This window comes from Myxocyprinus asiaticus, chromosome 2 (genome assembly GCF_019703515.2).
Source record: "Myxocyprinus asiaticus isolate MX2 ecotype Aquarium Trade chromosome 2, UBuf_Myxa_2, whole genome shotgun sequence".
Lineage (NCBI taxonomy): Eukaryota > Metazoa > Chordata > Actinopteri > Cypriniformes > Catostomidae > Myxocyprinus > Myxocyprinus asiaticus.
Window position 1 is genome coordinate 3,813,231 of NC_059345.1, and position 22,662 is coordinate 3,835,892.

General features: G+C 37.7%; 1 protein-coding gene across 3 annotated transcripts in view; it reads right to left on the minus strand.

The window, feature by feature from the left end:
* LOC127450203 (macrophage mannose receptor 1-like) overlaps window positions 1-22,662 on the minus strand; it is a 44,641-nt gene that overhangs the window by 15,979 nt on the left and 6,000 nt on the right. For 2 of the 3 annotated variants that reach the window (XR_007898931.1, XM_051714082.1), the window contains exons 4-23: window positions 21,968-22,123; window positions 21,538-21,651; window positions 21,278-21,418; window positions 18,991-19,173; window positions 18,667-18,824; window positions 17,573-17,686; window positions 17,260-17,375; window positions 16,425-16,573; window positions 16,079-16,275; window positions 14,318-14,433; window positions 14,011-14,092; window positions 13,701-13,845; window positions 13,329-13,367; window positions 11,547-11,713; window positions 11,318-11,382; window positions 11,024-11,124; window positions 9,067-9,206; window positions 8,593-8,695; window positions 6,202-6,386; window positions 3,014-3,070 (exon numbers count right to left, since the gene is read on the minus strand). Coding sequence is in view for 2 of the 3 variants with exons in the window: in XM_051714082.1 (XP_051570042.1) it covers window positions 3,014-3,070; window positions 6,202-6,386; window positions 8,593-8,695; window positions 9,067-9,206; window positions 11,024-11,124; window positions 11,318-11,382; window positions 11,547-11,713; window positions 13,329-13,367; window positions 13,701-13,845; window positions 14,011-14,092; window positions 14,318-14,433; window positions 16,079-16,275; window positions 16,425-16,573; window positions 17,260-17,375; window positions 17,573-17,686; window positions 18,667-18,824; window positions 18,991-19,173; window positions 21,278-21,418; window positions 21,538-21,651; window positions 21,968-22,123 (2,528 nt within the window). In the remaining variant the exon portion in view is untranslated. The remainder of the gene's footprint in view (window positions 1-3,013; window positions 3,071-6,201; window positions 6,387-8,592; window positions 8,696-9,066; window positions 9,207-11,023; window positions 11,125-11,317; window positions 11,383-11,546; window positions 11,714-13,328; window positions 13,368-13,700; window positions 13,846-14,010; window positions 14,093-14,317; window positions 14,434-16,078; window positions 16,276-16,424; window positions 16,574-17,259; window positions 17,376-17,572; window positions 17,687-18,666; window positions 18,825-18,990; window positions 19,174-21,277; window positions 21,419-21,537; window positions 21,652-21,967; window positions 22,124-22,662) is intronic. The other variant, XM_051714089.1, reaches the window with a different exon arrangement.

Below are 22,662 nucleotides of genomic sequence, written 5' to 3' on the forward strand. Positions count from 1 at the left end.
CAGTGAAAAAAGAATAGTTTCATCATGCAACAGCATTTTACACTAAGTCAAGCAAATATTTCAAGATTAAAATTGCAGATCCAACTTACGGCAGCACGTTGAGGTAAGTTGTGGCTCTAATGATAACGTGGGCATTTCTGTGACATAGTGATGGTCATTTTCAGGGTGATTCTGTAAATATGGGCTCTTGTGACATCAGTTTTTAAGTGTACATTTTTAAATCATTGCAGCAATATATCAGTGAGCTTTGTCCCGCGTCCCGCATGTCATGAGCAGTGTTACTCGTGGGGATACTAACAATTATGCATTTTGCTCTGCCGAACGTGTAATTGACAACTGGAGCGTGAAAAGACAACATTTCTGCTGGTGGTGCCCTACGCAGGCTGCGTACTCTGCGTTTAGGGAGTGGAGGTACTGTGTACAGAACTAATTATCTAAATTCTTTCGATGCTGAAAACTGTAACTACACTGAAATAAGAACTAAAAGCTATGAAATAGTGAAAGTAGGCATTAATAAAACATTCTTTGTTTTATATTTATGCATTATATACAATGTTCCTGTGGGACATTGTAACATTTTCACTGTAATAATTACTAGAAAGGTTTCCAAACTTCACTTCTTATTGAAAAATTCATCCAGATCTGACAAGAGCCCTTAAAAGGATAGCGTGGCAGGGCGGAGGGCGGGGCCGGGTCGTGATTCTGCACACCCGGCCCCTAATTAGGCTGATTAAGCCTGAGAGGGATAAGGTCGACCGGAGATGGCAGTGCGACAGAGTTACGGACAGCTGTCTGACACCTGTGTGTGCGTTTGTCTTTTTGGTTAAGTTTATCATTAAACCTTTATTTATATTGTTAAGCTGGTTCTCGCCTCCTCCTTTCCATTTACCTTGTTACACTGGTGCCGAAATCCGGGAAGGAGGAGGGATGTGCCGTAGTAGATTCCTCGCTACTACCATCCACCCCAACGGAGCAGTTGCGGCCATCCAACGGGGGACGGAGGAGCCCGGCCACCTGAGAGCGGAGGAACGGCTGCCGTCTGCGAGGGGAGGAAGGGCTCCTAACCGACCGTCTGGAGCGGTCAGGGTCGCTGCCAGGGGCGGGGGAGACTCCTTCTGACCACCAAAAACACCCTCCCAATTCCAGGAAGGCGGGAATGAGGCACGCCTCCCTCCAGGGAAGGGGAGGGGTGTACGTGGAGGGGGGGGGGGGGGGGCTCTCCTCCCCGGCCTGAGAGAACGAGGGAGGAATGTGGTAGGGCGGAGGGCGGGGCCGGGTTGTGATTCCGCACACCCGGCCCGGCCCCTAACTAGGCTGATTAGGCCTGAGAGGGATAAGGCCGACCAGAGACGGCAGTGCGACAGAGAGAGAGTTATGGACAGCTGTGTGTGTGTTTGTCTTTTTGGTTAAGTTTATCATTAAACCTTTATTTATATTATTAAGCCGGTTTTCGCCTTTCCATTTACCTTGTTACAGATAGCACACCCAAAAATGAAAATTCTCTCATTTACTCACCCTTATGCCAGATGTGTATGACATTCTTTCATCTGCTAGCAAAAAATGACTTAAATATTTAACTGTTTCTCAGCAACACATTCGCTGAAAGTAAATGGTGACCAGGGCTAATATTCTGTCTAAAATCTCCTTATTTTGTTGCATAGAAGACAGAAAGTCATACGGGTTTGGAACAAGATCATGGTGAATGATGACAGAATTTTCATTAATAATAATAATTCTGTAATACATATTAAATGTGTATTATGTAATGGAATATATGGGAGTTAATGTCCATTATGTCATTTGTGAATGTAACGAGTTACTCACTACTTGAGTACTCTTTTAATTGGATACTTTCTTACTCTTTGTGGCGGAATGATCCGCCCCTCAGGCTCGTCATCGTTGCCCCGCCTCTTAGGGCCGCCCTTCAGCCAGGCTCACGATGGGAGTTGGGCGGGAGAGCGAGAAGAGGTGTATAATTAATAAGCCTTGTTCATTCAGCGGTGAACGGAGCACACCTGATGGGGATAATACTTCATCACAGCTGTCTTTAAAACGCAGAGCGCACCTCTTCTCGGGGAGCCGGCTTCAAATCTCCACGTGTGCACACACTGGCATCCTCGCATGCCCAGGACCAGATCTGGGAGGGTTCGGAGCTGGACGAGATGGACGTGTTGCCGGACCCGTTCTTCGGACCCCCGGATGCATTAATGAGTCACTGGGGGTGAACTGCTCACATTGCTGCTGACGGGCTAGATGCCGGCCCGCCTTCCCCTCATGCTTGTCGTGGGCCTGGGAAGACAGGCCGCCAGTGACGCCGCCGCCCCTCGCGCCGTGGTCTTGGAGGGGAGCGTGAGCGGCCGATTGACCCAACTCGTGCCTGAGCTATCCTATGGACACTACCTCGCCCTGTGCACCGCGAGGATGCCAGATTCCCCCTTTATTATGAACACTATTTCCCCTTGGACACTTTATTACCCCTTTTGGACTTTTTACGTTTATTATTGTTTCCAATAAATGCTTCTCCGAGGCTTGACGCCATACTCACTGTGTCTGTCTCTTGCTCACCCTGCCATACTCTTACTCAAGTAATTATTTATGTTAGCACTTTTACTTGAGTAATTATTTTTTGTAAGTAATTGTACTTTTACATGAGTACAGTTTTTGGCTACTCTACCCACTTCTGCTAATGATAAAGAACATTTTGTGGCAAAGAATTACGATTCTAATCCATAAGTTTAAGAAATTGTAAGCAGAAAAGTCAGTCAAATTTTAAACTGTTGGTGGCGCTAAAGGGTTTGGGACACTGATCTCAGAACTGGTGTTATTGATGTTCAGGTTTTAACCAATCAGTGTGCCAAATTTCACAGCTTTATACCATGATTCCCAGCCAGAAGCAGAATAATAATAAGATGAACAGATGCAATAGGTGCATCTACACATAACTGATGCTTGGCACCTAATTTCTGCTTTGCACTCTTTGCTGTAAAAATATATGAGCATGTTGGACACCTACCCGTTGTTCTGGTATTATGAAATGGTCATGGCCAAATATACGGTCCAAAATATCTGACTGAAATGAAGAAAACAAGCACAAATGAGCAATAGAAAAAACAGTGGCATTCCATTTGCAGCAACTTACACTGGTATTTCTATCCATGTAAATTTAAATGACAAGGATTTTGTGATGAACTATGTGATTTCTTATCCTCTTCATTGGAGTCACGTTAAGCAAGTAAGCTGACTTAAAGATGAAATATGGATGACAAAATCTTATTATGATCATTTTGAAGCCATTTATAAAGTGTGAACATTGACTGAAAGTCCATTAAGAACTGAAGTCTTTAAAAGGATGCCACACAAACATATTTGGTATGATGCATTCTTGAGATGTCCATAATGAAAACCTTTTAATGAATTTTATAATATTGAGTACTTAATAGCTTCAAAAGTGTCAACAGCAAGAACCCTGAACTGAAGATGTTGGTGTTAAAAAGAATACAATGTACAAATGCAGGGTAACACCTGCTAGTTTTCGCCAATGCGTGCTTGTGTCCAGAAGAACAGATTTCAAGTGTGCATTTGCATGGTGCAAAAGTGCAAATGAGCTGCATCTGTTGGCATCTCTGGGCTCTTTGTACCATGAGAGCTTCATGAATCATGAACAGGTGGCCTGGGACTTTGCAGAAAATATCATCTTCAGTTTGAAAAAACAGTCCCATCATCGCTTTATATTGTAAGTGAGATGTAAGTAGGTAAATAAGAGATGTAGAAGTAGTTAGACTACAGACAAACTGTTAACAGTTAGTGATAATTGCTTATTTCTGTTTTGAATTTTTAAAGCTGTATAGGGTTTTGTATAGTGATATGATTAAAATGATCATGATTTTAAACACTCTAGCATGTAAACGTAGAAATTCCCAGCAAACTGAAAGGAACTATAATAATATATAATAGAAACTATACATTTTAACATACTTTAGCAGGAACTGAATTTTAAATAGTTTTAAATAAGTAGTGAAACCATCTACTGTCCTTAACAGTTTGATAGGCAATGGAGTGCAGGTTTCAGAAGTAAAAATCCCATTCATTTTTTCCATCGATTAATTGATTTTTAACAATAACTTATAAATATTTAAAGATAGACCAACTGTGAGCTACGAGGTGATTCTGCTGAAGCCATTAGTCCTTGTTATTTCAACTTCCTTTAACTACACTACCCATGATCCTGCAGAGAAAGATCCACCAATCAGAGAATCAAACAAAACGCACCAAAAGTGCTCTGCAGCGACCACCTACTCCCATGACGCACTGTGAATGACACAATGGAGTCGCTCTCCCGACACTCAAACTACTTACATATTTGTATATACAGTATATATTAATATTTTACAATATACTTAAAATACATTGTTTCTATGCTTATAATAAATGACTTTAAATCCAGAGTTTTATATTTTTCCATGTCTTTTCATTTTATTACTTAATTTGCAGTGCTTCATGGGAGAGTAGTTAATTCCCTCATTAAAGACATTAAAGCTGAAGTGTAAAACTTTTTCATGTTAAAATACTTTCTTCCAGAGCTGAAAAAAATGTATATGCAATGTATGCAACTCATAGGGCTGCCACACAAAGGGGGGTGCCAACAGGGCCATTTCTAAAACGATCAAGGAAGACGGCAACCCCCCTCGTATACACCCACGTAAATGGGTAGTTGCGCCCTGGTTTCTTCTATACTAGCCTAATATGCAGAGACAAAAAACTAATAAATGTATTCTTAAATTTTATCAAAAACTGTAAACACTGTGTCTTTGTAGTGCTATAAAATTCCTCTGTTTGTTTTGAGTGGCCCGTTCAGCCTGACACAACAACATTGGCTCAACCAATGCCGTGAGTTGGGGTGGGACTATCTGTTTATTAGATCAGCACAAGATGTGGGCGTATTTCACAAAGCTGTTTTGTAAACATTGTTTAATTTAGTAATTCAGTTCGATGGATCTAGTGGTGCAGAAATTACACAGTTCAGCTGTAAGTGCACAGGCTTGTACCTTGTACTTTTTGTCAGATTTTCAAAAAACGTTTTGCTTAAAAACAAAGTTTGTAATGTTGTGATTCACCTCAGAGCTGGTTGGTTTAGAAGTCAAGATGGCTAAAAAAGTGGGTGGGCACTGTAGTGCTCTATTGTATTATTGTATAAGTTTGGAGTGAACCACCACATCCTCACACGGTTCTACACCAGCACTGTAGAGAGCATCCTAACTGGCTGCTTCTCCGCCTGGTACGGCAATAGCACCGCCCACAACCGCAAAGCCCTGCAAAGTGTGGTGCGAACTGTCAGACACATCATCGGAGGTGAGCTTCCCTCCCTCCAGGACATTTATACCAGGAGGTGTGTGAAAAAAGCTCGTTGGATCATCAGAGACTCCAGCCACCCGAGCCATGGGCTGTTCTCACTGCTACCATCAGGCAGGCGGTATCGCAGCATCAGGACCCGCACCAGCCGGCTTCATGACAGCTTCTTCCCCCAAGCAATCAGACTTTTGAACTCTTGATCTCTCATGATCAATATACATCAGCACTGCACTTTATTAATCTTATTATCTCACACTGGCCTGTCATAAATTATATTCTCTTAACAACACACTGGCAACTGACTATCAACCCGACAGCCTGAATGTTAATACAGTACAATACATCCTACTGTACATTTTATATATACTATATATACTATTTTTTTATTGTATAATGTGTTTTCTATATTGTGTGTATTGTATACTGTACATTGTATGTTATTATTTGTATCTTGTGTTGTGTGTAATTATGTGTATATTAGATATGTAAACTGTGTTGTGTAAATCTGATGTTCATTGTAAATTGGTATATGTCTCATCACTGTCATGACTGCTTTGTTGCTTGGAACTGCACCCAAGAATTTCACACGCTACTGCACTTGTGTATATGGTTGTGTGACAATAAAAGTGATTTGATTTGATTTTGATTGTATGATTTTAAAATGTTTCCAGTCATGAAGATCAGTTTTAAGATTTGTAAATATTGCATTCAATGAGGTTTGTTTTAAAAAGTCAGTGGTTTTGTATTACAGAATTAAGCAGTTTGCCATTGATCATTTATTGTTACTGTGGGTATTGTTATTGTGGTATAACTTCTAATTAAACCTGTCAGTAACATAATGTAAACACTTACCTCTGAGTAAAAGAAGCCATACATCCTGTCAGGTGTATCTGGCATTGATGCAGGTTGACCTTTAGCCCAGTTTGTGTAGCTGACACCTTTACCATCAGTCCACACGAAATGCATTTCCCAGGTAACATCATTCAAACCAATCCACACATCATCCGATGAGCCAAGCATGGCAGTGGTAAGAAATGCTGAAAAGAACGAAAGACAATTCTTAATTCATGACAAAAATAGATTCTGTCTTCTCTGTTTTTTAATAACAGGATCATGCGTCACTCAGAATTTAATTTAGAATGCCTTTTAAATTCCAATCCAATGCCTGAATTTGAATTGAGGTAATTATCAGGATGCGGAATTACAATATGAATGAATAATTTAATGGAATGAAATTCAATGAAAAAGTAAAGTTCAAAATATAGTTGCAAGCAGCAATTACGGGGCTAAGCATGGAAATGGCAAGGACTGCACCACACTAAGCACAACCCAAAGAACACAGAGAGTGAATATGACACACAGAGCAAACACACACAACATTCCACAGGTCAGTGCACAACACACTGCATCGCACAGCCACAACAATGGCAGTCACCAAAGGGACATACCAAGCTTGGAGGAATCACAGTCAAGCATAGCAGTCACCATTATCAACTTATTATTCATGTGACTTTTCAACAACGAACAAAATCTAAATTTTGATTGGGAAAAGCCCATCAACTTTTCAGTGTGCACAATACAACAATATTTTTTAGATTTTTTAGAAAACAACTGTTCAACTGTTTTTAGCTTGACTTGAACCTACAGCCTTTTGAACCATATCTCAATGCATTAACCACTAGTCCACTCAGTTGATTCATCTCAACAGTGCCAAAGCGACATTCCAAGCTGAGAGTACAAAACAATCGCTGAAAAAATTTTTGTTAAAGCTATGTGGTTTTGAATTCTAGCAGGAATTATAGAATGTAGTACAGCCTACGTAGTGTGCACAACATGAAGACTCAGAGGTCAACAGAAGTACAAATTTTAAAACCATCCTTTGGTGGATTTGTACTCGCAAACATTTGAATTATAATCCAATGCTTTAACCACTGAGCCACTCTGTTGACACAGCTCAACATTGCCAAAAAGACATGATAAGTTTAGAGTGAGCACACAAAAGCTTTGGATAGCATGCTAAGCAATGTGCATGCTAAGCTAATGTTTCCTATGGATAGCATTGTGGTCAAAAGCCTTAAAAGATAAAATACCCTACAGCTAGCATGCTTACCGATTAGCATGATAAGCTATCATAGCATGCAGCTTCTTTTGAACTACAGGTGACGCTGTCTCCAAACTACCCTCAGGAAAAGATGTGTATGAACCATAGAAATTAATTTATTATATTGATGCATTTCTATGCCCAGCCTTATTTTTTTTTACAAGCTTTTGGACTGGTGCCAACTCACAGTGGACGGAGTTACCCGCACAATGCCAAAAATAGAAAAAAAAAACGATGGATGGAATGCAACGTCGCTCGTCACTGCTAGTTAGGACAAAAACTCTGATTATCACAGAAAATATACCTTTTATCACGTGTCGTTTGCCATCAGGTTAGGACACAGTGAGCCTCCTCTATGTTTCTGTTTGATTTCTGAATACTCCGTTTAAAAAAAAAATAAGGCTGGGCATAGAAATGCATCAGTTCTTTGAGTACAAACTCTTCAGACATGTTTAATAAGTTCTGTTCTCTGTTTTGTGTACAGTTGTGTTGTGTTCTGTTGTTGCTATCGCTGTGGAGTTTTTGCTTGAACGCTCCAATGTCGTGAAGAGGCAGCGTGAACTGTTGCTCTCGTGGCCTACCATGAACGCGCACAGGAGATTTTCACTAAATACTGTAATACATAAGATTTAGGTTTGTTTCTCACCAAACCAAATTTACTCAACATATTATATAATCAATGGATTCAAATTTTTATGTTAATGTTTATTTTTATGAAGTTAACAAAAACAATTCGGTAGACATTTACATTGTTGTGGCAAAATTATGTTCAGTTTTGCTGGCTGTTTGAGCTGATTTGATAGTATTGAACTTTGTTTAGAGAAAAATATCCAATCAGTTGTGTTCTACATATCAGGTAATAATGATGCACAATTAATCTACATTAACAATGTAATTATATTTTGTCCCAAAATTATATTCCATTTAAAATTCTGATTCAACATCCTGTGGGGTGTTGCCAATTCAATTCAAATTCCAACTCAAATTTCCACTCATGAATTCTTAAATTCTGAATTTTAAACAACTCTGGCTGAGAAGCACAAGGGCTGACTTAAAAAGCAGATTCACTTTTTTTTTCATTCAAGACTTTGAATTTAGGTTTAAAGAATGTTCTGTTTTAAGACCAGTACTGTACTGCTCACCTTGCTCTCTTTTACTCAGAATGGACGCCAGGTTTCCTCCGTGTGATATGCAGTGATTCCGGGCGTCATGCCAGGACATCTTTTGGTCAATAAAAATGTAGCACTGTTTGGAAATACAAGTGGACTCTGTTAGAAAGTGTAGCTGTCTATTGTTGCTTTTTCTACCAAAGTTGCTTTGTGAAGGACTGTAAATTAAAATACTGTTTTTCAAGTGCTTTGCAAATTAATTGTTCATGGTTGCTGTTAAAATGGAATCTGTGAGTCTTCTTCTACTTTTCTGCACTAAACACGCACAATGCGACAAGTTTCCAGTGATGTGGAATTTGTCTGTGCACACTAAATCTGAAACTGCTGAGCATCTTGTCACAATCCAAGCCATTAGGAACATATTTGATGTTTTATCAATGTACAGTTATTAGTAGACAGAGTTCCACAATCCCTTGAATGCACAATCAAATTAATCAAATTTCTCACTCTGCCGTGGAATCTTGTCCAATCAGGTGCACAACCTCCTGGTGATACAGTGGAGGGGGTCATAGTGGTGTTGACAAAATCAGAACTTCTTTTACAGATCGAGGGTAAGGCATTACCGCAGTTGATATCATTCCAGAATCCTACAAAATACATGTACCTTTTATTTAATATATATAATATTTTGTGCAATTATGACAGAAAATAGAGGTTAGACATAATATAAGAACATTTCATAATACTAATAAAGCAAACTCTCTCTTAAATCTCCATCTATCTATCTATCTATCTATCTATTTGTCTGTCTGTCCATCTGTCTAGCTGAACCGAAATCGCGTACTGTCAGAGTATACTGCATTTGAATAAGGACACTTCTCGGTAACAAAGTATATTCTTTAGACATGCAGTTAAGTAGTATGAATAGATTCTGGACATACTTCATCCAGGAACGTGGGCATTGTCCCATGTCCCAATTATATGATGTAGTAATAACAACATCGAAAATAATCTCCTCTGGTTTTGTTAAACAAGCACCATCTGACCACAAAGAACAACTTTCTTGGTATATTTAGCACTTACGTTTAAAATGGTTGTTGTTTTTTTATTCAGCGACTTAACCATATAATGCTGTGTGTATCAAATATGATACACAACGTTTGACGGCTCCTGTTTCACTCTCTGTTCAAGTTGACGTACCAAACAACCTATGGTATGTAAGTTTCACATGTTTACAGCACCATCTAGTGGTTATTTGTGAAAAAAGTGGTTTCAATGTTTATATCGATCTATTTAAAATGGCAGCAGACTTGTGCGAAAAGTGACTCTTATGTTGGGATAAATGACAGCTTATTTTAATAAAGTGTTACTGATATTTTAAAATGCATGGTTAAAATTTTGTGTATTATGTTACTGAAAACCTTTGCAATCCATGCAGAGTTTTGAGCAATATCTCTCAATCATCATTAAATTCATGCACACCACAAAATAAAAAAATAAAAAATTAATAAAAAAATAAAGAAATCACAGAGCTTTGAAAATTCTGACATATACTTTTTTATAAGATATATTAAATGTGTTAACTAATATTTCTGTGTATTTTCATAAATGCAGCCTGCTCTGTCATTATAAAGATCTCATTATTTTACATTACAAGCTATTATGATGTCATCTTACCATAATTCCTGAAACCCAACGAAAAAGGTTTTACAATTTCCTCTTTTTTAAATGTCAATATAGTGTTTGGTGCCTAAAATACATATCATAAAAATTATTTATTGAAAAAATTATATTTTATTCATATTGTATTTGATGCACTGAACTGGACTGTGATACATTTCAGTCCATATTTATAGATCAAGGAGAGGAAGCTGTCAAGGCCAAACTCTCAAACATTTTGTATCTCTGAAAAGCCCAGGGAGTCCTCTGATAATACCCCAAGATTTACCACTGTACAAAAACTTCAATAACAAATGTCCTACACAAAAATGAATTACTGGGCCTCAGGTGGATCATGACTTTTAAAGCCTAATGTATCAAATAAACATAATTTATGATTTCTTTATATAGTTTGTCTAATGTTACTAAAAACATATTAATGTCAAAAAATTTGAATTTTCTGAAAATTCCTTCATATGTCAGGCTTTACAGGGTTGAATGTAACGTCTTCACAGTTCCTGTGGCCTTATGGGATAGTACAGTGTCCAGTTGACACACACCCCAGAATCTCGCCAGATGTTGAAGGTTATCATGGTGTTTCTCGTCTACTTTGAAATGAATACTGAGGACTCGGACACCCTAATCCACTGGGATCCTATTATTGGCTGATTGTATAGTAAGGAAGAATGCATATTTGGATGTGTCTGTCTCTTTATAGATATGGTGATTGTCATGACTACTGTAGTTTCACTGACATACTGTTATGCTCCATTATACAGGAACAGCTCTGATAATGAGTTCTTACCCGTACTCTTGTAAATGGTCACACAGTTTTCATCATTGTTGGCGAAATTTGGTTCATTTTGATCCCATGAAGTGTATATGACAGGTGAACCATCCACCCAACTACAAAAAAAACAAAAACAAAAAAAACTATAAAATCCAGAACAAAAATGCTAAAAGCTAGTTTTGCTTAATTAAACCATGCTCTGCAAATACAACTAAAGGTGGCTGTTAGATAATTACTAGTATCTTTAAAGTTTGTGTTTATTCTGTCTCAGTTTAGCACTTACACTGTATCCTAGACTTTCATACTCACAAAAAAGATTTATCCAACCCCACAGTCATGCCAATGTAGTACTGAGCCTCTGATCCTTTAGAAATCTGTAAAACAGTGTCAGTTAACTCTAGTGTTAGGGCATCCAAAACTGTATTGGTTCCACTGTAGAATACACAACAGTCAATGTTTTAGCCGCCTCATCATTTGTAATTCTGATTATTTTGCTGGCATAAAGGCAATTAAACTTGACGAATTCCACAGTAATTACCTGCTTCCATAAAAACTTTTTCTCGGTTTTGCCAGTAATGACGACAAGATCAGCATGGTTTTTCTTGCAAAACATGCGAGCATCTTCCATTGGCATGGGGTCGTTATTAATAAAGTACTGACTATTGTTGAACAGGATCCAACCATCAGCAGTCTTGTTATATTCCACTGTAGAATAAAATAAAAAAGTAAGGGATGCAAAATCTTCTGGCTTAGTTTAGTCAATTCAGGAGCAATTTTGTAGATTTTAAGGTGAACATTTGTGGCTTTAATAATAAATAAGACAATATAAGGTAATAGGAGTTTGATGGAATGATGTTTGACGATAAACATAATTGAAATGTCAAGTATGATGAATGTATATGTGCTTGTGTAATCGGTCCTGCTCTGAGCGGGATTTGAACTGGCATCTCTGGCATGTGAGGCGGGCATGCTAACGAGGAGGCTAAAGGCTATAGCCCCCTAACATCAGTCCCCTTGAGGCAATTGAAGAGAGATTTACACAGTGCGCAGCTACCTACCAGCTGGCTACCATTACTCTCACCCCCCTAAACCTCACTCCCATCCGGGTCACGGCACCATTGTAACCGGTCCTACTCTACCCACTCTGAGCGGGATTCCAACCAGTGTCTCCGGCATAGGAGGCAGGCGTGCTAACAAGGAGGCTAAATGCTACAGCCCCTAGCATCAGTCGCTAGTGTGCCTCTTGAGGCCAGGGGAGAGAGGTTTACACACTGCACAGCTACTTACCGGCTGGCTATCATTACACTTGCTCTCTTGAAATGTTATTGTTTTCAATGCTTTAATAAGTCATGAATGTTAATTATTATTAAGATCTAATAGATCTTAGTTATGAGAGACATGAAACGTTTTCCGTCATGACATTTTTTTTTCCACCATATTGGATTTTTTGCAAAACCTACTTTTGCGAACAAGTCCTAGGCCGTTCGTACAAACCAGTGCAGAAGGATTCTCTGGAGTCCCAATATCAAAAATTATAAAAAAAAGTTTGAACTTTTGATTGTACACTGCGACAACACGTGGGTGTGGCCACTTTTCCTTAAATGCATACAACTCTCAAATGGAATGAGATATGTTCACTGAATTTGGGACACTTATGTAGGAGGTCAATCTGAGGACACAAATAGAATTTGTGTATCTCTGCCTCTTGATGGCGCTATAACAATGACAAACCAAAAGAAGCTCTAACTATGAGAGCGTTGGTTTGACCGACTTGAAATTCTGAATGCAGTGACTTTGTCCAAGGTGCCATCAACGTCTGGGAGGACAGTTGCATATAACAAAGGTTGTTCGGAACTGTTGTAGGCCTATTTGACTCCTGGCCCCAGAGGTCTGTGCAAAACTTGAAAACAAATGGCCACTGGGAGGTAAAGTTTTAAATAAAAATATTTTTTTGTTTATTCTGTGGTGTTTCACACAAACACGATATTCATTTCATATGATAGATCTCCTCATTTTGAACAAATTTGCCTCAAGAACTATTTTCGTGTCCTTTTTTTCACTGTGCTGATGTTCTTACATTAATTCATTTGTTACAGTAGATTGAAGTAAATACTGAGAAGTTAGGACAGAGGCCCATTGTTTCATTTGACGAAAAACTACAACAGGACAAACTAAAACATTTGATTTTACTAAAGTGCTTATGTTTCAAAGTCTAAACCTAGAGTTACCCAGTTACCCGCATTTTAGTAAAGTGAAGGAAAAGATCTGAAATGAGAGAAAATTAATGGTAATGAATGACATAGGCAGCGGTGACTCTTACCCTGGGGTGAAGGAGATGGAGGGGATTTCGGAGTTGTGCCTATGAAAAGAACAGAATCCAAACAATGTTATTGTGGTGCTGGTTTTGAAGTTGCTGCCTGCATGTGCATGTTCCATGGGCTTATCAAAAGTCAGAGTACACAACAAAAGTAAATACTGTATATCCAGTAACACAATTTGTCTTTCTTTTGTGAGCACACTTTGATTATTATAAACAGCAGCAAGCAACCATTACTCAAATGAAAACCAAATGGTTTAGAAAATAATTTTATCATCTAAAGCAATGATTCTCAGACATTTTTAAGTGTGACTTCAGTGTCCAAATACTTTTCTGGATCACTGTATTCGTATGTGCATATTCATGCATGTGTACCTATTGATATCTGGCAGATCCAGTCATTAAAGGCTTCACAATCCCTATCGTTCCACCTGCGTTTAAAATAAAAGAAGCTTTCGCCACAGTGCTCCTGATCATTGTAGTTGTTCGGTTCCCCGGAAGACCAGTTATCAAAATCAGACTGAAATAGATACAGACACTAAATCACTAATCACAGCCATTAAAGGGAAAAGAAATGTTCAGGTGGAGAGTCATTTATAGTCTAATTAATTTTGACCTAAATAGATGCTAAATTTCAAAGGGCAGATGGCCGAAAGAGGGTGATATTTCATGAGAAAACACTCACAGGGGTTTCATCAGACCAAACAAAACCAGAATTACTGTCCAGCGAATTGAAGCCTATCCACGCTGGTTCCCCAACTATATACCTGCAGAAAAATAATACTAGTACCAAAATAACAGGGATAGTTCACCAAAAAGGGTAAATGATTACAGAGTTTTCATTTTTGAGTGAACTATACCTTAAAGTATGAAGTATAAGAAGTATGCAGAATGAAATGCCTTACTATACTCTAAATAATCCTGTTTTAATGAAAATGAAATAATTATACAGAATTATATCAGTACAAAATATCTTGGTAGTGAACACTCACGGTATCGTGTTAATTTCTTCTCGAGAGTGAAAGCTCACCAAATCGCCACCAATGGCTCGACAGAAATCACGAGCTTCAAACCAAGTCTTTCTCTCCTCCTTTTGCTTCTGGTATATCTAAAAAGAAGAAAAGTGTGAGTCTGGGGTGTCTGTTGGAGTTTTCTTGATCCCAGTGTTTATTTATTCATGTTTGTCTGTGCCTGTCTCAGCCTCTTCATATATATATATATATGTGTAAAACTGTGCAAAAGTTTTAGGCACTTGAGAAAAACTTTCAAAGTGAGGATTTCTTAAAAAAATAATGACATAAATAGTTCCCCTTCTGTCACTCACTCGACGTTGTGTTGATGTAGTGACACTAGGGGTCGCTCTTGAGAGCCCTGAACACCTCTGGTCTTTGATAAAAGGCCAATGAGAATTGGCAAGTGGAATTTGCATGCCACTCCCCCGCACATACGGGTATAAAATGAGCTGGCTCGCAAACACTCATTCAGATTTTTTCTTCGGAGCCGAGCGGTTGTACTATCAGCGAGCTGAATACTTCTGCTGTTCCATTCACCTCTTAAGAAGCTTATGCTGTTGGATATACGGCGCATTTCCAGCAGCTTTCTCTCCTTCTGCACGACGAGTGCAGATTTCGCCCCTGGGCCTTGCACAGGCTCCCGTTCAAGATGCTGACGCCAAAGCACATTTTGGCGTGTGTCCGGCATCAAGATTGGTTCGCGGAGGTAGACCTGTAGGACGCGTACATTCACGTCTCGGTTCTACAACGACACAGACCCTTCCTACAGTTTGCTTTCGACGGCCGGGCGTATCAGTACAAGGTCCTCCCCTTCAGCCTGACCCTGTCCCCTCACGTCTTCATGAAAGTCGCAGAGGCAGCTCTTGCCCCGTTAAGGGAAGTGGGTGTCCGCATACTCAACTACCTCGACGACTGGCTGATTCTAGCTCACTTTCGAGAGTTGCTATGCGCACACAGGGACCTCTCCGACGGTATGCGTTCTGAAGTATGCGTTCCCCCCAGTGAGCCTACTTGCACAGACCCTGTTTTTTTATTTTTACATCTGAGAAATAACATTGGATTTTTTTTTACCAAGTCAGCTCACAGACAAGTAAAAAATAGTTCATTTTAAAGAATTAAGGTTAGCGCTAATATGGAGTTTGGGTTAATTTGGGGCATACAGAAGCAGTGCTCTGAGCACACTTGAGACGTTTGTCTTTGTTATCTTTCAGAGATCATATTTCACTTTGTGATTCTTTTGATAATCATTTGAACTGTGGTATTACAGCGACAAAATAAACTGTACAGTCACATTCCTGAGAAAGAGAGCGTTCATTTGATGTATGACTTGTCTAATTAAGTGCTATGTAAAAAACGTTTCAGTTGATGCGCATATTTCTACGTCATCACCTCTAGGTGGCGCTCATTTGCGACACAAATTTTTTAAAGCTTTATTTTGTTATGTATGTAACATAAATGCAAAAGTGATGGTATTCTTTGAAAAGTTCAGATTTTGAGTTTTCAAATGGTACCACATACGAGTGACTCATATATCTGGAGACTTTTAAAATGTAAACTTAAACTTTTTGCATGCTTCTAGCCCCACCCACGGGCCTGTATGCAGAGTTTAAAGGGTTAAAAACTGTTAAAACAGCTCAAAGTGCCATCAATATACTATCTTGCTTTTAACTAAACATTCACAATAAAAAGGCATAGCACATGCTCAAAATTTCAGAGAGGAACGTGTGTGTTGACATTTACTCGAATGCAATTGTGTGGATCTTTTTTAATCCATTCAGGTGGGCAGCTGAGTTGTTGAGTCGTTGGCGGCTCTTGAGTGGTTGTAACACCTTCAGCCATTTTTTTGCAGATGTACTTATGTTTAATATTACAGGCCAGAACATCCCATAATCCTGCTGACATCCCTGTTAACATGGCAACACAACCCTGGTGCTTATCTAGGAGGGGAAAAAAACAGATGGGTAGAAATTAAACTTAAAGTAGTTTTGTACTTGACTGCTTTTGTGCTGCATGTCATGATTAATACATTTGCACAATGCAATTAAATAAAACATTTCACAAGAACAGTGTTAATTTCTCAACATACCTGGCAACCCTACATTAAAGTGTGTAAATTTTACTTTATCGCCATTGCTCCATAGAAAGCGGTCAGCTTGCTCGGTATTTGACAAACCAATCCAGAAGTGTTTCTCAGGCCGGAGACCAACAAGGCTAATAAGAAAAGCATTCTCATACCTAATCAAAACCATAAAAAACAAATAATGTGATATACATTTATGCATACACAAAAAGTATCCACTCTAGGAAGCAAAGAGTAATGCTTAGTGATCCATTTAAAAAAAATAAAAAATAAAAATAAAAAAATCACTTGAACACTTGAACATTGTCATGTTTGCAGAGAGCACATGGGTGAATCTCACCAAAAAAAAAAACAAAAAAAAAAATCTGATGCATTTTAAACCTAAAATCTGAAGAAAAAATAAGACATTATATTTAGCATAAAGACAATTAAGCTTATTTTAGGACCATTACATTTTTTGGCATAGTGACATTATTATTATGATAATTAAACACATTTGTCAAATTGTCATTACTGTATTGCAAAAATATCCCATTCTCATGACTGTAATCCAGCAATGTATATCATCATGTCTCGACACAATTATTTCTATTTTTTTATTTTTTTATTTTTATTTCATATTATATTATATTTTTTATATATTATTTTTATTATAATTTATATTCAGAATATATACATGTAATTATTTTCTTCATGTAACATTAAACATTACAGTAAAGAAAACGAGATTTTTTTTTTTTTTTACAAAAGGCTAAAAACCTTTTTTGTGAGATTCACCCAGGCTCTGACATTCATGAAGTCTCAAGTCAAGTTACAGCATTTAAAGTATCATCTGCATCACCTGCTGGCAACATCAACCAGGTTAGCTCCAGTCTGCTCACATATTTGTTTGGCATCGTTAAAAGTCTTGGTTTCCATGGCAATATTATAACAGTAAGAGCCATATCTAATCCAGCCCTTAGAACCAAACAGATGACATCATCACTTCCAGCACATCCTCAATCATAAATGCTGAATTGTAAAGTACCACTGTCGCCAGACAAAATGTTTTCTCATTAATACTCTGACAAAATAATAAAATAGATGAAACGGGTAAAAAATATGTTTTCTATTTGAAGAATGAAATGAAGAGATTATGTGTTATGTCGACTCACAGTTTGGCATCCGGGACTGATCACCTCCGGAGTGCCGTCAGGTTTACTGGATGCTTTCTTCTTACAGATGTATCCAAGCTCTGTTTCACACGTGTAATCTGCCCACTTTCCCTCCTATTACACAGACACAGGGTCACAATATGCAGTATTGGGTGCAATCCAATTACAAAGTAATTAGTTACTGTAATCTAATTACTTTTACTCAAAAAAGTTATGTATTACATTTTAAATTCTTAATAGATTACTATTAGTTACTGACTTTCAATTCATTTAATTACTTTTAAGTACATTATAGAGTTATGCTTATTTCTAATATATTATTTATGTAGAAAACATGAATTATGGCCCCATCATGAGTCATTGTGAAGGAGAAATGTGAGGCGCTGAGGTGTATGACTTGTGTGTAACAACGAACAAGAAAGAAATATAGACATTACTTGGAATTTGTTGAGCGGAAAAGTGTTTTAGAAAGTATCTTAAAAGTAAAGTAATTCGTAAAGTAATTCATTTTTCAATTAAGTAATTAGTAAGGTAATCTGATTACAATTTTAGATAAATAATTAGTCATTTGTAGTTGATTACTATTTTTAAGCAACTTACCCAACACTGACTATATGTCATAATAAACAAAACAAAAAAATCGCAATATCAAAACTGTTTTGTATTTTAGCATCTTCAAAGTATTCAAAAAAATAATAATTCAGACAATTAAAATGCATTGATAAGACAATTCAAAAAGTGGCTTTTGAAAGCGATATATTGTATATTTCTATATCATTAAACATAAGCCTAACATTGGCCTACAGTACACAGCAATCCATTTTGCAATTCAAGCTTTAATTGGTCCGATGGTAGAAATATTCCACATTACGTTCCGGGGACATGACTAATTGTGTTAATTTTTTGACACGTTATTTTTTTTTATATAATTAACTGCACTACATTAACGTGTTAAATCGACAACCCTAGTACATATACTTGGCCAATAAAGGATTATCCCAATGAAAGCAATACATAATTAAAAATAAGAAGGAAAATAGAAAGACAAGAAAAGAGAAGCAAACATTGATAAGAGAAGACACGAATAAACCCACCTTTCCTTTGATGAGAACACAGTCTTCCATGCGGTTTGTGGCGTGAGATGGTTCCCCAACTACCCACTTAGTAAAGGTGACATGTGATCGGTCTGTCCACTCAAACAGGTTCTGGATCTTCTGATCATTCAGACCAATCCAGAGTTCATCAGTGGGCACTGCACAACACAATGTTTTATGGATATAGTCTTAGCAATTAAAGAAATGTTTACTTGTATATTAAAATAATAATAATAATAATAATAATAATAATAATAATAATAATAATGTTTACTTACAATTACATGTCTAAACATGATTTTAGTGTGTGTTGTGCAAACGTACAGTATCCGCTCTGTGATATGATGAAGCTGTGCTCCTCTATGTTGTGTATGCTGACCAGATCTCCTCCTTCTTTGTGACACGCCGCTAACGCAGCGCTCCACATCTTCTTAGTGCGCTGCAGGTAATAACAGTGACCCGCGTATGGAACCCACGCCGCTGGACAGAAGTTCGGCTGATCCTTACCTGAGACAGAGAGAATGACAGAGCAACACTTTTGAACTATTAAAGAAACACTTAACTTAAATGACTTGAAGAATGTTCAAGATGCTCTTTTCCACACATATCGAAAGCATCCACTTAGTGTGAATAGTTTAAATGTGCAAGTGCAAATGAGATTCGAGAGCTATGCAGAGAGGAAAATGATCAATGAACTACAAAATTTTGAGTTGGATATAGTACAAGTTATATGGACTACTTTTTTAGAGAGCTTGACAGCCATGGTCACTAAAAACACTGTATGCGATGTCCACGCTTCATGAAGTAGCACAACTGTTTTCAGCTGTTAGGAATGTTTCTTGATTCCCAGAGTAGCACATTAGAATATTTTCTTAAAGCTGAAGTGTGTAACTTTTTTTCAGTGTTAAAATACTTTGTTCTATCCCAGCTTAATATGCCGAGACAACTATAAGTAAGCCATTCATAGTAATTTATATTATTATTATTATTATTGTCTCTGTGGTGCTATGAAAATCCCCCTGTTTGTTTTGAACACAATAACTTTGACTCAACCAATGGTGTGAGTTGAGGGCGGGACTATCTGTTTGTTCGACCAATAGCAAAGCTGTTTCGAAAAACGATTGGTGCAATTAGATCGGTGGCGCTTTTGGTGCAGAAATTACACACTTCAGGTTTAAGGATTATGTGACATATTATTTTCTTAGTAGACTTTAAAATAAGTAAAAATTTAAGAGTTATTTAAAACAGTAATAACAATTTGCACAGTTATCTTTACTTATTTTTAAGGTTGTGTTTTTTTATTCATTTAATGCATCCAAGGTGAAAAGTAGCATCAGTTTCTTCCAAGAACAAAAATGCTGTAGTTTTTCCAAATTTTTAAAGGTTAGTGTATACTAGAGGTCAACCGATAGTGGATTAATCGGTCGATAGTTTTTTAAATCAATTTACTGTGATGGGCACAGACACAGAGTCCAAAATAAATAAAATCCCAGATGCAGTTTATTGTACAAACAAAATTCTAATAATAACCAGAAAAAAAGAAAAGAAAAAAGATTTGGTGTATAATGTGGGACTTTTAACTCTAAACAAGCCCAAAACACACAAGGGACATTTATTTTGAAATGATGGGCACAAATTTTTGCCGATAACCATTAGTTCCAAAAAGCAAATATTGGCAATGATTAATCTCTAAAAATTATATATCGGTCTACCTCTGTTGTGTACAGTATTTATGTCCCTGGCACCATAAATAAAGATCTTAAACATTTCAATGCACCAAAAACATGATTCTTTAAATTTCAGTTGCATAGATAAGTTCCTTAAAAGTGTCAATACTAGATTTCTACATTCTTTTCTTATTGCTATGCAGTTGCTTAGATGTTATAAATGTTTTTAGCATGTTGCTCTGCTGTTGCTAGAGTGTTGCTTAATAGTCCAAATCAAAAGGGCCCATCCCAAATCTCTGTTTGATTCTGGTCTCTAGCTATGGCTCAGGTCCCTCGTACAATGTAAGTCTATATAATTATTATTATTATTTTAAGGTTTTAGTGTCCACCAGGTAAAAATCGTTAAGTCTGATCATTGAAAAGTAATAACACACCTTTTCTCAAACAAGCCACATGATTTGAGGTATCATTCATGTCAATATCATAAACAGACGAGTTTCACGCCAAATGTTAAGACATAGGCTCAGGGCGCCTGCCTGATATCCAAAGTTTCCGAGTTGGGATCAAAGGTAAAATGATGGAGGAAAGAATGCTTTCTGAGTCTGTGTCAAAATAAGAGTTCCCCAAGAAATATACAAGAATGAAACTGGCATCTTCCATGTTTTCTCTCAGACAACAAAACAACTAGAATACTCATAGGATAATTCTGATAGCACGTATAGCAGCATCACTCCAGGATCGTAGCAGATTATTACACTACAGCTGAGGAATAGAGTTAAACTAAAAGCAAATTTGAATACATATGGTTAGGGGGCTGTGCAAAATAGTGGTTTGATAATTTGTTATGCAACAAAATAAATGCCTAAATACTTTTGGAGACCACTGTATTGTGTGTGTGTGTGTGTGTGTGTGTATGTGTGTGTGTATGTATGTGTGTGGCCTACCTGCTGGAGGAGTTATATATGTAGAATTGCCCTTGCGACAGATGTAGCCTAGTTTCTTACTGCAGGCCATACTCTCCCACTTAGATGCTTTACCAGCATTTAACGCTGCACAGTTCAGGCCCGGCTCTAACGAGGGGTGACCTAAAAATCATATAGAACCCATTCAAACAAATATTGGACCATTGAGCTGCTTTCGAACTGGAGCATGTTTTAAGCTCTGTGTTTATAGGCGTGCCCATTTATATATACATGACACTTACCAGGAGCCCAGTTGAGATACCTGAATGGGTTTCCATTACTCCACTGCCAGCCACTCTCAAAATCAAGACTGTTAAGTCCAATCCACAATGATGAGCTCAAGATATTTGTCATGCCTAAAGAATTAAGTACCTTATTTAATAAAAACTACTTTGCATATTACAGTGTCCCCAAAGTATTGCACACTTAAAGCGATAGTTCACCCAAAAATTAACATTCTGTCATCATTTACTCACCGACTCATGTTGTTCCAAACCCATATGACTTTCTTTCTTCCACTGAATTAGATGTTAGACAGAAGGACAGCTTCAGTCACGTCTCAGTAATGGTGACTGAGAATAACATACTGCCTATGTCTCCATTTGTGTTCCATGGAAGAAAGAAAAGTCTTATGTGCTGTATATGTATATGTGTTTGTTTGTTTGTATCTACCTGATATGTAAGTCTGCTCATGCAGTTCTTCTATGCTGAGAAGATCTGCATCCTGCTGCTGGCAGCTTGTTCGAGCCTGATGCCAGGTGAGCACTGACTGTGTGTTCCACTGATACAACACACCGGTTACTGGATTACTATCCCAGCCTAAGCCAGCTGATACACACAGACAGAGAAATAGAAAAATGTAGGACTTTAGAACCACTGTATGGGTCCAGTTATAATTTGACTCAAAAACATATATAGAGCACAACACTGCTCACCCACTTTTTCAGCCATCTTGGTTCTGGAAGTATTTTTACCATTCATTTTTTCCATAGGGGTTAATTAAATCCTTCATAAAAGAGTAATTAGCCATGGACTAAACCAACTAGGTGAATCACAATGTTATACAAACTTTTATTTGTAACAAAAAATGTATTTGAAAATCGGACAAATAGACAAAGCTAAAAGACAGTGTACTTCCAGACTTTGATGAGGGAATTAACTACAATCCCATGAAGCATTGCAAAAGATGTAATCAACCAAAAATTATGGAAAATATAAACCATTTATTTAAAGGTGTTAATTAGAGGAAAAGAAACAATGGGTCCCATTTTAAGAGTACTATGAAGTTTCGTGCAAGCATGCGCTTAGTCTAGGCGCAAGTAGAATGGCGAAACCGTACATGTAAAGCGATAAGGGTCTGGGTCAAG